Source organism: Xiphophorus couchianus, chromosome 20 (genome assembly GCF_001444195.1).
Source record: "Xiphophorus couchianus chromosome 20, X_couchianus-1.0, whole genome shotgun sequence".
Lineage (NCBI taxonomy): Eukaryota > Metazoa > Chordata > Actinopteri > Cyprinodontiformes > Poeciliidae > Xiphophorus > Xiphophorus couchianus.
The window spans coordinates 18963897-18976983 of record NC_040247.1 but is presented as its reverse complement, the minus strand read 5'-3'; the positions used below and the strand labels follow the sequence as shown (position 1 = coordinate 18976983).

At 42.2% G+C, this 13087-nt stretch overlaps 1 protein-coding gene across 7 annotated transcripts in view; it reads left to right on the top strand.

The window, feature by feature from the left end:
* Nucleotides 1–12525, top strand: part of LOC114135321 (low-density lipoprotein receptor-related protein 1-like) — a 109300-nt gene extending 96775 nt beyond the window's left edge. For 2 of the 7 annotated variants that reach the window (XM_028002516.1, XM_028002512.1), the window contains 22 exons: nucleotides 67–173; nucleotides 279–411; nucleotides 1393–1515; nucleotides 1621–1743; nucleotides 2613–2753; nucleotides 2836–2973; nucleotides 3063–3182; nucleotides 3627–3892; nucleotides 3989–4170; nucleotides 4248–4354; nucleotides 4439–4555; nucleotides 5130–5306; nucleotides 6029–6169; nucleotides 6249–6422; nucleotides 6516–6677; nucleotides 6930–7113; nucleotides 7796–7903; nucleotides 7984–8057; nucleotides 8181–8274; nucleotides 8408–8446; nucleotides 8985–9129; nucleotides 10806–12525. In XM_028002516.1, coding sequence (XP_027858317.1) covers nucleotides 67–173; nucleotides 279–411; nucleotides 1393–1515; nucleotides 1621–1743; nucleotides 2613–2753; nucleotides 2836–2973; nucleotides 3063–3182; nucleotides 3627–3892; nucleotides 3989–4170; nucleotides 4248–4354; nucleotides 4439–4555; nucleotides 5130–5306; nucleotides 6029–6169; nucleotides 6249–6422; nucleotides 6516–6677; nucleotides 6930–7113; nucleotides 7796–7903; nucleotides 7984–8057; nucleotides 8181–8274; nucleotides 8408–8446; nucleotides 8985–9129; nucleotides 10806–10946 — 2996 coding nt within the window. In that variant the 3' untranslated portion in view covers nucleotides 10947–12525. Of the gene's footprint in view, nucleotides 1–66; nucleotides 174–278; nucleotides 412–1392; nucleotides 1516–1620; nucleotides 1744–2612; nucleotides 2754–2832; nucleotides 2974–3062; nucleotides 3183–3626; nucleotides 3893–3988; nucleotides 4171–4247; nucleotides 4355–4438; nucleotides 4556–5129; nucleotides 5307–6028; nucleotides 6170–6248; nucleotides 6423–6515; nucleotides 6678–6929; nucleotides 7114–7795; nucleotides 7904–7983; nucleotides 8058–8180; nucleotides 8275–8407; nucleotides 8447–8984; nucleotides 9130–10805 lie in introns of all 7 variants that reach the window. The other 5 variants (XM_028002515.1, XM_028002511.1, XM_028002517.1 and 2 more) reach the window with 3 other exon arrangements.
* Nucleotides 12526–13087: the final 562 nt, after the last annotated feature.

The following is a 13087-nucleotide window of genomic DNA, read 5'->3' as shown; positions in this document are numbered from 1 at the left end:
CTGCTCTTTATGCTCTCCTAATTATCCTTACATACTCTTCAAAGCCTCTTTTCTCTCCGCCCTCAGTGCCTCGAAAGTGTTCAGAGAGCGAGTTTGCCTGCACGAATGGCCGCTGCATTGCTGGCCGCTGGAAGTGCGACGGGGATCATGACTGTGCCGACGGGTCAGATGAGGTATTGCTCGATTTTTATTGATTTATTTTTCTTCCTCTTTCAACTTTTTAAAATCTGTCACAATAGAGGAGAACTAAAAATGACAACACTCTGGTTGTGCTTCAGGATGGCTGTGAGGTGTGGTGCGACAGTGATCAGTTCCAGTGCCAGAGTGGTCACTGCATTCCCATCCGCTGGCGCTGTGATTCTGATGTCGACTGCATAGAAGGCAGTGATGAGGAGAACTGCGACAGTCCTGGTGAGCGCGTCGCTGGTTTCCTCCTGAAGGAGACTAAGACATGTCCACGCATTCAACTGGACAACAGGAAGCACCATGCAGAATTATTCATGTTGCCTTAACTTTCCCCTGATCTGTCACATAACAACCACAAACCTTCTTCTTCAGTTTATTTGGAATGTATCTTAACTCATCTCATCTTAAAACTGTGCATAATTGTGAAGATAAGGAAACAAAATCAAATTTTTGCAATTGAAAATCTAAAAAAGATGTTGCAAGTATTTAATTTTTTTACCCCCTCCAGTTTGACACTCCCAAAAATATCCATTGCAACTAATTCCCTTGAGAAGTTACTTATTTTGTAATTAAACTCAGATTTAAACTCTGTGTAAATTCAGCTGTCCTGTAAAGGCCTCAGAGATTTGTTGGAGAAGATTAGCGAACATTCAGCTTGCTGAAGACCAAGGAACCCTGGAAACTGTTCAGAGAAGAAGTTGGGGAGATGCTTAAAGCATAGTTAGGTTATACATAGTAAAATAATATCCTCATAGAGCTCTGTTCAATCTGTGGTCTGAATATTGAAAGAGTTTCTGTCAACTGCAGCTGGCTGCTCACCAACATTGTCAGGCAGCACAAGGACAGCTTTAATCAGAGAGGCTGTGCTTTTTTTCCCACAATGATAGAAGAGCTGATAAAACTGGTAGACTGAAGTGAAGGTCCAACTCCCAGCAGTACAATAACCCTAAACATCTAGCCAGAGCTACAACGGAACGGATTAGACCAAAGCACATTCATGTGTTAGAATGGCCAAGTCAAAGTCCAGACTCAAATCCAATTGAGAATCTGTGGAAATATCTTCATGCTCAAACATGCAGTTTTTGTTTTGATGTGCTGCTTTTTGTGTGCCTTCAATTAAAATCCCATTAAGGTACAATAGAGTATTGGTTTGTAACGCCAGTGGTATGAATACTGTATGTCCTCTCTCTTGCTGCGGCGTCTCAGTGGACAAACACTGCTTCCATGATGAATTCCAGTGCAACAACACGCTGTGTAAGCCTCTTAACTGGATGTGTGATGGTGAGGACGACTGTGGAGACAACTCAGATGAGAACCCAGCAGAGTGCGGTGAGATTTGCCGTGTTTCACCTTTCGGGCTTTTTGTCTTCCTCCAGTTTTGGGATTGGTTTATGATTTTCCTTCTCCTAATCCTCCTCTCTGTTGGTCCATCAGTTAAATTCCTGTGCCCACCCACGAGGCAGTTCCGTTGCCTTAACGACCGGGTGTGTGTGCCGGTGTCGAAGCGCTGCGACGGTGTGAACAACTGTGGGGACAACAGTGACGAACTCAACTGCCGTGAGTTTATTCTGTTGTTTTTTTTTCTTGCTGTACTGCTGCATCAATAATAAAAGTGTCAACTTCAGGTTTGCTCTACTCAGATGTATTTTACTGCGCAAGAGTTTTGATTCATGCCTAATTTAAATCGTTGTGCTTCCAACGAACCAGCCTGTCTTTATAATGTCCCTTGATCAGTGTTTCTTTTCAATATTGGACCATTTTCATCATTATTCAGGCGTAAAAAGGCTAAACCATAACAGACACCTTGGGGATCTTCTGGCACTTTCTTAGAAAACTATCACAAAGACACAATTTATCCTCAGTAATTTAGCTGAATCTATGAAAAAGAAGACAGAATATGTACTTTTAATACCAAGAAGATAATTTCCAAATACCCCTTGACTGATAAGTGAATGATAATGCAAGTTTATGCTTCGTTTTTATTCATTTTTCTTTCACAAAAAGGAATAAAAAACCACACAGTGATCACACAGTGATCACACAGGCATCGTCTCCTTCTTTCAGAAAAAGGAATAAACATGGAATATACTGTGGTCTGCAGTACATAGTATTTTAGGTCTGTGCCTTGTCCCTCCAATTATCCACTTCTTTTGCACACACCCTACAGAGTATGCTCTCATGATCAAGTTTAAGTACACAGAAGCAAATGGGTCAATAAAGCAGCTGGGGGAAAAACAAGCTAAGGAAAATCTGAAAATCTGCTGATCAGGAACCACTTTCAAAGATTATCAGAGAGATTGGATCCTTGAAATAAAACCAAAATAAATAAAGAATAATTTAACCCAGAAGCTTCATCAATTATTTTGATTTTGGTTTTTATTCCTGTGAGCTGGAGAAAACTTATTTGGGCCCATTTTCTTTTCTAGCAACACATCCGTTGAAGCCAGTATGCCAGAAGAACCAGTTCCAGTGCTCCAATGGTCGCTGCATCAGCACCGACCTGCTCTGCAACCACTTCAACGACTGTGAGGATTATGGCTCTGATGAAATGAGCTGTGAAAAGAAAGGTGCGCTGCAGCCTCACTGTTTGATGGCTACTGTTAGACATCATCAGCGCTGACTGTATGTGGCCTCTTTAATTTGCAGCAGATACGACGCTGAACGAATGCCGCAGCAACGTGACCATGTGCGGAGACGGAGACGAAGCGCACTGTGTGATCAACGGCACCGTCTCCTTCTGCTCCTGCAAACCCGGCTTCCAGTCCAGTGGACAAAACAGATGCCAAGGTAAGGATGTCTGTGAATTGCTTTGGTGTTTCCCTTGACTCTTTAGGCTTTGGCTAACGCAGGCGTGATGGCCTTCGGATGTTTCACAGATAAGAACGAGTGCAAGCAGTTTGGAGTTTGTTCCCACATCTGCAACAACACGAAAGGCTCCCACAAGTGCAGCTGCCACAAGTATTTCAGCAAAATAAATAACACCTGCAAAGCTGATGGTAAGACATGCAAGTGCATTTCAATAAATCAGAATATCATAAAAATATTAGCTCTACTTTATCCCTACTGATCGCCAGAGGGCGGTGCTGAGTGAACTCAGTTATATACGTAACTTTAATAGGGAAAGTGATGTATTCAAGGTTTCATTACAGTCTTAAAAGTTTACTTTTAGCTTTTACCAGGTCTTGATAATATTGGAGAAATTATGTGTATGATAATTTCTTACATTCTTCCAAATTTTAAAAGACCAAACCTGTTGAATGTAGTCGTTTTCCCATTGATTTACATTAAAACGATCTTAAGAGCCACATCTGTGTGTTGTGGCTCTTAAAAATAAATAACTCCACCTGCTGAATACTTTTTATCACTCTCCTACTAACCCTGTAACAGGCTTTTCCTCACAGCTCTCTAAAGCTCGTTTTCGTCCTTTCGTCCCCTTCCAGCTCAAGGACATGTGCTTTATCTCGGGGACGACAATGAGATCCGCAGCCTGGACGCCTCTGTGCCAAACTGGCGCTACGAGCTGACCTTCCAGGGCGACGCCAATGTGCGCATCGACGCCATGGACCTGCATGTGAAGACTAATCGCCTTTACTGGACCAACTGGCACATAGGGCGCATTTCTTACTTCGACCTGCCGTCCTCATCCTCCTCTCAAAACAGCAACCGAAACAGACGGCAGACCGATTCCCGGGTCATCAACTTCGAGGTGCTGGTGGTTTCGTTTTCGCTTGTGTTGCACGCAGTCCTGCCAGAGAATCGGATAAGCTAATATAAAATATGTATCCGTGCTGATTCTGATTAGATTCCAGAGCTGAAGATGCCCCGAGGCATTGCTGTGGACTGGGTGGCAGGGAACTTGTACTGGACCGACTCTGGCAGAGACGTCATCGAGGTGGCACAGATGAGCGGTGGACGCCACCACAAGACCCTGATCTCTGGCATGATCGACGAGCCTCATGCTATTGTGGTTGACCCCCAGAGAGGGTCAGTGGCAGACATGTAAACAGTTATCTGGGGAAAGATTAATATGATAGATGAATGTTTTACATCTTACTCTTTAGGAAAATGTACTGGGCTGATTGGGGCAACCATCCCAAGATAGAAACAGCAGCTATGGATGGAACCATGAGAGAGACACTGGTTGAAGAAAACATCCAGTGGCCAACTGGTGAAACACCGTCACACAGTTCTCCCTGATCTTCTGGTAAACATAACGAGGTCACCTTTAAACTTTCCTGATGCTGTTTTCCAGGTTTGGCGGTCGACTACTTCAATGAGCGTCTGTACTGGGCCGACGCCAAACTTTCCCTGATCTGCAGCGTGAGGCTGGACGGCAGCGACGTGGTGGTGGCTATAAACGCACAAAACAGTTGAGTGGCTTTCAGAGATGCTGCATCAAGATCATGAATGCTCTTCATGGGTTGGTTTGTGGCAGAATGTGTTGATAAGAACCATGAATAAACTGATCAGATATCAATTAAAAAAAAACAATAGCTGTCTGCATTCATCATCTTTGCACACTGATCAATCCCTTATTTTCTTTTGCAATGAAAATTAGTACTTTAGAAATATTTCCAAGGAATTTTGCGATATCTATGCTTTCGTATGACGGTAACTCTCCACGTCGATCACAGACTGTATATATAACCTGGCACCAAGTAAGGCTGAGACAGAACTGTAGTAGAAGCAGAAAAACAGGAGGGACTGATTGTAATTTAGCAGTGAACGGATTAAAACCGTTTGATTTGCTAGATGAAATAATCTTGAAACACAACTTTTATCTTGAAGGGTCTATTTATGTGCCCCTCTGTAGTCTGTAGGGCCACATGAAAAGCTACGGTGGGCCACATTTGACCCTCAGGCCTTGAGTTTGACACCTTACACATGTTTTATTAGTCCAGGACTCAGCTCCTGTCTTTGCTGCGTCTTTGTTTCTCCCGCAGAGCTCCGACATCCGTTCAGCATCGACGTCTTTGAGGACCACATCTACGGCGTCACCTACATGAACAATTCTGTGTTCAGAGTGAACAAGTTCGGGAGAGGACCCCTAGAGAACCTGGCGAATGGCGTGAACCACGCCACGGATCTGGTGCTGCACCACAGATACAAGCAGCCTGATGGTGAGTGAGGGCAAGAAATAGAACAAGCCAGAACAACAAGCTTAAAGTCAGCAACAACTTATGTTTACTGAACACTAGAACCACCAAGGTCTCAATTATGACTGTCCCTAAAATGGTTCTCATATTTAAAAAAAGAAGAAAAAAAAACAGTTGACCAGATTTGCTCATCTAATGCATGAAAAAGTCTACTTCACAGTTTGGGACAAATAACTTGGTGTTGGTGGCAGCATTTGCCTCCCAAAATAAAACGTGTTAGTTTGAAAAAGACCACAAACTGAATCATTTTACTAAAACTTGCAATGGGATGACACGCCACACACTTTTGATGTTCAGCTATAAAACCATCAGAATACTTGATGTTATGACAAAACACCTTTGTCTTTCTGTCTCTGAGAGCCTTGGACATTAAATAATCATTAATAACTTTCTTCTAGTTGTCCTAATACAGCATTTCAAATGTGTTTAGTGAACCATCTAAATTGTTGTTTGTTATTTCTTCCTCATACAAAATGAAATATCACCATGCAGTGATTTTGCATTAAATGAAATGCTATATCTTTCATAAATCAAATTTCACTCTAGTTTCTGAAACAGTTGAAAAGACCAGCAGTCATCCTCTCTAAACCTGAGGGTCACAATGACTCCCTCTAGTGGTTCTCAGAGGAATTGTAATCTCTGTTGATAGCATTTCAGCACTCCCTCTCCGCTTCTCTTTCTTCCAGTGAACAATCCCTGTGACAGGAAGAAGTGTGAGTGGCTCTGTCTGCTCAGCCCCAGCGGTCCGGTCTGCACGTGTCCCAACGGGCGCACCTTGGACAACGGCACCTGCGTGGAGCTGCCCACTCCCACGCTGTCTCCTCTCTGTACGTAGGCGGTGAGAGGAACATGAGGAGAAGATGCTGTGAGTGCTTCCGCATGACTTTGAGCTTTTGTCGTCTGCAGCTCCCCCCAGTGGTCCCTGCAACATCCAGTGCATGAACGGCGGGAGCTGCATCCTGAACGCCCACAAGCAGCCAAAGTGTCGCTGCCAGCCTAACTACAGAGGCGATCGATGCGAGATTGATCAGTGCAAGGACTACTGCAGGAACGGAGGCACATGCACGCCCTCTTATACAGGTATAAGAGGGCGTGCAGATAACATATGAGTTTAAGACATGGCTTCTTAAGATCCTTTCTTGCTCATCATCTAACATGCCTGTCCTCCCACAGGCTCCCCTACCTGCAGGTGCCCGACAGGATTCACAGGACCCACCTGCAACCTGCACACATGCAAGAATTACTGCAAGAATGGAGGCAACTGCACCGTCAGTGCTGGAAATCAGCCCACCTGTCGCTGCCCTGCTGACTTCCTAGGCGACCAGTGCCAATATAGTGAGTGTTCCCATCGTTTACTGTTGTGGCAGAAGGCAATACCTTGAGTTATTATTCATTACCAAGCAAATTATCATGAAAACAGGTGGCTTTTAGCACCAGAGACGGACTATAAAATAGCAGAGACCTCATTTTTAGCTACAGTACAAAATCTAATAAAGACATCATTGGATCTTATTTTTGGTGCCATTTGTGCCGTGCATTTCTCAAGCGCATTCATTAAGTGTTACATGTGTCCCTGTGTTTGAGCAGGAAGCTGTGAAGGCCACTGTCTTAATGGCGGTACCTGCCTGCAGAGCGAGACCGGCGCTAAGTCGTGCCGCTGTCTGCCGCAGTACATCGGCGACGCCTGCGAGATCGACAAGTGTCACTACTGTCGGGACGGCGAGTGCATCCCCAAGGATCGCTTCGTTACTACGGGGGATTTCACTTGTCGGTAAGATACAGTCACATATCGCAGCTTTCATATTTAGAATCACTCTTGGTGAAAAAAAAACAACTTTCTTAAATAAATTTATCTTTTATTTTAGTAACATAATGGCACAGTAAAATAGCTACTAGATATGTGGGGTAAAGAGAATTATAAAGTTGCTCAGCATTGTTTAGCTTAAGAACATCATGATCAGGAATGTGGTCATGATCATGGTGAGTCAGGAAATGCCTACAGCAAAATAGTTACTTGCTCAGACGTGTCCGCATCTACAGTCAAAACAAATATTAAGAAGTTTAAATGACTGATACTGTGACAGAGAAGACTGGAGAAGGGGAAAAATCTCTGAAGCTAAATGTTAGAGAGCTTTAGCAAACAGTGGCACCAAGACTCCATTACAACCACAAAACTACTTGCCATCAGAAACATTGAAGCCTACTTCTAAAATAATTTCATTGGGTTTTCCACCAAGATCATGATAACCAGGTTCACCAGAACAACCAGAAGTTCAATGTTACATGATTCTGTCTAAAAAATATATTTACAAATATAGATTTTCTTTCTGCACCAGTAAATATATATTTTTTTAATCTGTGATTTTTTTAACCCCTACAAAAGCGGCCATAGTGTTCCTCGTATCGTGGATAACATTAACCTCTCTCCTCTGGTTCTTTTCTGTCGGCCACAGCTGCCCAAATGGCAGAAACCAGCCCAGCTGTTACACATGTGACCCCAATGAGTACTGCGCGAACGGCCAGTGCTCTATAAATCCCATCACCCTCCTTCCAGAGTGCAGGTAAGGAGGATAGTGTGTTGGTTTTGTTGTCTTCACTGTGCCATCGCACTGGAATAATGACAACCTTTGCTCTTGTGCAGATGCTCTGCTGGCTGGTCAGGGCATCGCTGTGAGTCTGTGGCCAACACCACAGAAAGCACCGGTTCAGGTGGACGTAAGTTGTTGCTTGAAATCAGCATGAAAGTTGATATCATGATTAGACTGGCTGTTTTTTTACATTCCTGTGTGTGCGTGTGTGTGTGTGTGCGTGTGTGTGTGTGTGTGTGTGTGTTTGCAGGCACAGCCTCTATCGTGGTCACGGTGTTGATCCTGCTGCTGCTGGTTCTCCTCGCCGCAGGGGCCTTGTTGTGGTACAGGAAAAGAATGAGAGGGTCCGTAAGACTCTGACAACCCAACCTCTCTATACTTTTGTTCTCTCTTTCTACCTTTCTGTTCTTCTTTATTTATATTTTTTTAGTTGATTTCACTTTTACTCTCCTCTCTCTAATCTCTTTTGCTCCTCAGGTCTAGCCGGCCCGGAAAAACCGGCTCCAAGCGCTTGCGGTAATGGTTGCCAGGCGTTCCTCCGTACTTTGCATTTCTCCGTTCTGCACTCTGATTCTCTCTCCTCTCCCTAATCATACGTTTTGGTTGCTGCGCAGTGTTGGGTCCTGTAGTCGATGTTTGTGCCATTTTTACTGGTGTTTCTGAGCCTACAGGATCAGTTTCCTCTGAGCAGATCTATTGAAAAAAGAAAACATTAAATAGATCTGCCTGTATCATGGATCTAGAGCTTTGATGTTCTTGTCCATCATTGTGCTGTATTGTACTGTGGTGTTGTTTGTATTGTGGCATTGTTTTTTCATAATAACAGTCCCCAAAGAGCTAGGAGATTCTGTGAAGATAGACTAACTTGAGATGAATTTGCAGTAAAATATAGAGCTTAATATCCAGGCCCACATGGTCTGGACCTTCGCTACATCAGTGCTGCTGATTTGTGTTTGTGTCTTTGTTGTGGTGGACATTTCCCTGCTTGCAGTGATCAGACTCAAATGAAATCGGATCAGGAAGCCTAAAGTCTGACTGTGAATTTGATGTTTAGGGCGAAGGGCTTCCAGCACCAAAGGATGACCAACGGGGCCATGAATGTCGAGATCGGAAACCCCGCTTACAAGATCTACGAGGGAGAGCCGGACGATGATGCCGGGGAGCTCCTGGATGCAGATTTCACTCTGGACCCAGACAAGGTAGATTAAAACTATCGGTCCCGATTACGTTGTCTTTCCAAAGTATTCATAGCCCTTGAATTTGTTTAAAGGGTTACATTTCAGCCATAAACATAATTTTATTTTGTGGGAATTTTATGACAGACCAACACAAAGAGTCACGTATGATGTGTAAAAAAAATAATGCATATTAAGATTTTTTTTGCTGCTAAAAATCTTTAAAGTGTGACACGAAGCTACTTTGAAGACTTTAGAGCATCCTTTCGCTGAAGGTCTTGGGTATTTCTCCTCCAGCTTTGGACATTTACAGATGGACTTTTAAGTCCATTGCTCTCTCAAAAAAAAAAAAAAAGGTCAAGCTCAATCAGATGAGATGGAAAGTACGGAGCCCCCTAGGCGACATGAGAAAAAAATATGTATTTTGCGTTCCCTCGCAATAAGTTTTGTGTTCCCTCACAAAACTATTTTGTATACAATCACAAATGTCAATTTCAGATTTCAAATATATACACATCTAAAGAGCCTCAGTGAAAACATGTCTATATGTTCTTAAATATTTGGTGCAAAAGCCAATTTATTCACTGCATGTTTATGTCTGTGTAAGGTTGAGATGGAACCGCACATGAAAACGGCTCTTTATTAACTATTCAGACTGCCAACACAAAAGAGACACAATCAAAACAGTCAGATGACTTTATTACCCCGTGATAATAACTCAGAAATAGTCCAAATAGTTTGGATGTATTTTTTCTTTCTTTCCTTTTTACATAAAGTTTTGGTTTATATCTTAGAAAGGATGGAAAGCCCATGTTTGGCCTGTTTTGCTTTTGTATTTTGCACATAGGTTTGTGGTGCATTTCTATCCTAAAGAAAAACATATAAAACTTCTGTTATCTCACAAACAAGATATTAACATGCATAGAAAAACGTTACAAAAATCTTATATTAAAGCAGAAACTACCGTGGCCACTGTAAGAAAGACTTTCAGTATTCAATTATGCTGCAGGAACTGATCGGTACGTTACTGCGAGGGAACGCAAAAGAAAAAATAAATTCCCATTTCTCCTAGGGTCCACCAAAGGATAAATTATCAAGTTTTGCAGCAGATTCTGATTTGAACTGAAGTCTGGGCTTTGACTGGGCCATTTTAACACATGAATATGGATTATATTTTGCTGTAAACCAATCTATTCCAGACAGTTTCTAAAGGGTTGTTGAAATGCTTGAAGGTTTTTTCATTTAGCATTCTCCTGTCAACCCTGACCAGCTTCCAAATCCTAGCTTGAAAACAGCTTCCCCTCAGCATGATTCTGCCTCCACCATGTTTCACCAGGGGCTGATTTTTAGTCTGAATTTTCCATCCAACAGCATTTTCAATTTGTACCAAAGCTACCTGAGCTGTGAATCTCTGCAGCTCCTCCAGCGTTACATCTGGCCACTCTGCTTGTTCAATTAATGCTCTCCTTGCCCCGTGCATTTGTTTTTATTTAGGGGCAGCAAAGTAAAGTAATACAAATGCATGCCACACTTTTATAGAAATAGAAAACTGTTTGGTCTGCCACGTCAAATAATTGAGGTTTGGGGCTGAAACATAATGAAATGGGAAAAAATTCCAAGTGTATAGATAATCCTGCAAGGCAGTAGATGGTGACTGTATTTGCTAACTGGGATTATTTTGTCTCATTTCTTCTTCTCAGCCCACCAACTTCACAAACCCTGTGTACGCCACCCTGTACATGGGCGCTCACAACAGCCGCAACTCCCTGGCCAGTACAGACGAGAAGAAGGAGCTGCTATCGCGTGGAGACGAGGAGCCCCTGGTGGACCCCCTGGCATAGACTGTCCATCACCTTCATTATACTACTCCAAAACACACCATTCTTCTTGCCTTTTAAAGAAAAAAAACTAAACCACAAAAAAAAAAAAGAAATCAATAAGAAGTGTGAGAGAAAATCGCTTAAGTGTGAACACTGTATAAAATGTACAAAATGAAGGACTACTTTTGTATGTGATTGCAGTATTATATTTTGTTCTTTAGAGATTCCTCTGGTCAAAAGTAAGACAACAAAATAGCATTTTCTATGAGAGATTTTTAATTTACACTTTGTCCCTCACCCTTTACCTAAATAGCCACTACCTCTGTGAGTAACAAAAGAAAATACAGAAAAACCGTGAAATGGAAAGAGGAAAATCAGAAGAAAAGATGCTACCATTGGGGCAATTTTAATTTTTTTATTTTTGTATGAATTGTATAGGTGAGAAAACATAACGTTCCATTTCAACCAGTGCCAACTGCTTGTTTGTGTTGACTTTGAGCGAGAAAAGGGTAAAACTTCGACTTTTCTCTGAATCGTTACGTAACGTCGTCCTGCAGGACAGCGTGAGAGTTTGTGTATAGCACATGTAAAATGTCCTAACCAGACGTCAGCTACAGTATTTTCCTCATTCATTTTGTTTCTTTTTTTCCTTCAGAGAACAATGTTCATAAAATGATTGTGTTGTCTTCCTTGCACAGAACCGCACGCTTTAAGGTACTGCAGGCTTTTTTTTTTTTACCGTAAGCTGTAAAGTTAGTGGAGTTTCTGGAGGCGTGTTTGTGGCACTGCAGGATGATGATGTTGCATGTGTCCGTACAGGGAGATTACAGATGTTACAGATGTTATGGTGGCTGATTTGCAGATACGAAAAGTCTGATGTACAGTAGGTGTCATATCTGCACTATTTAGCTCTATGTTACAACGGTCTTCCTCTGGGTGAACAGGAAGGGGTGGAGCTTTTTTGCTTGTCTTTTCATTTCTCTGTGTATTTCTTTGTAAAGACCAGAAAATGCCCATCTGGCTCTATGAATAAACGTATCTGTTTGCCTTTCGCACATCAAAGTCTGTACGTTCGCAGCTCTGACGTCTGAAGTGCATTATGTTCATCCTGTCCTTAGCAGTTCTCTCTTTATTCTCTCCTCTGTGCCCTGCTGCTGCTAACGCTGCCGGTCTGGTCCTTACGCTCGGCCTCTGTCCCCAAAATGCTGCTTCTGTCAGAAACGCGTCAGCCATATCTTAACTCTCGGATGAGTTGACACAAGTCTTCAATGTGACGACGAGTTGTGCTTTGCTTACCTGTCCAGTGTTATTTTGCGCTGTTTAGTGTCTGTTTTTGTCTTGAAATCCAGAGAAGTACAATCATTTTACCTAAAGAACACTTTTGCAGAATCGTGCGTGCGTTTCCAAGACTTTTCTTTTGGATTGGTCATTTTTGTTACTTTTCAATCAGAAATGACTCATAGCTTTTATATAGTACGCCATGCATGGAAGCTCTGACGTTCTTTTGAAAAGAGAGCAATGTTTCATTTTTGCTGGAGTACTTTCCAAACTAAACAACGAGATATTGTCATAAATAAAATTTTTAAAATTGTACAGACAACCAGCGAGCGTGAGTGTTTGTTTACATCCTGTTAAAACGTGAAGAAGGTCAATGGAGCAAACAGGTAAAATGATTCCTGGCTGGTTATTTATTTCTGTTAGCATAGCAATGATGATAAAACACTTTTCAGTCTGTACATAGGGGCTGTAGTACATTATTAAAAGCAGGGTTTCCTCCAGAAAACTTGCTTAGCCTGATGGTCGGCGCGCCGAGGCGGTCCACCAGCAGTCCACTGTGTTTTTGTATTAAAAAATGTTAAGTAGACAGGAAATGTAAAACTATACCTAGGTAATTATATGTTATGGGAAAAACATCGCCAGTGAAATATTTAAACCCACAACTAGTCTTTAAAAACAACTAATCAAACAATACAATTAAAATGAATATCAATTATTTGCACTTCCGTTTAATCCAAATTAAGTCAGAGGCTTCATAAGGCCCCCCGGGGCTTCAGGGGCCCAATAAATGCTAATATTTTAACACAAAGCACAGATATATAAATGTAACATTTGTTTATTGAGATTATCAATGCTGTCTAATTTGATTTAATGGCTTCAGCATA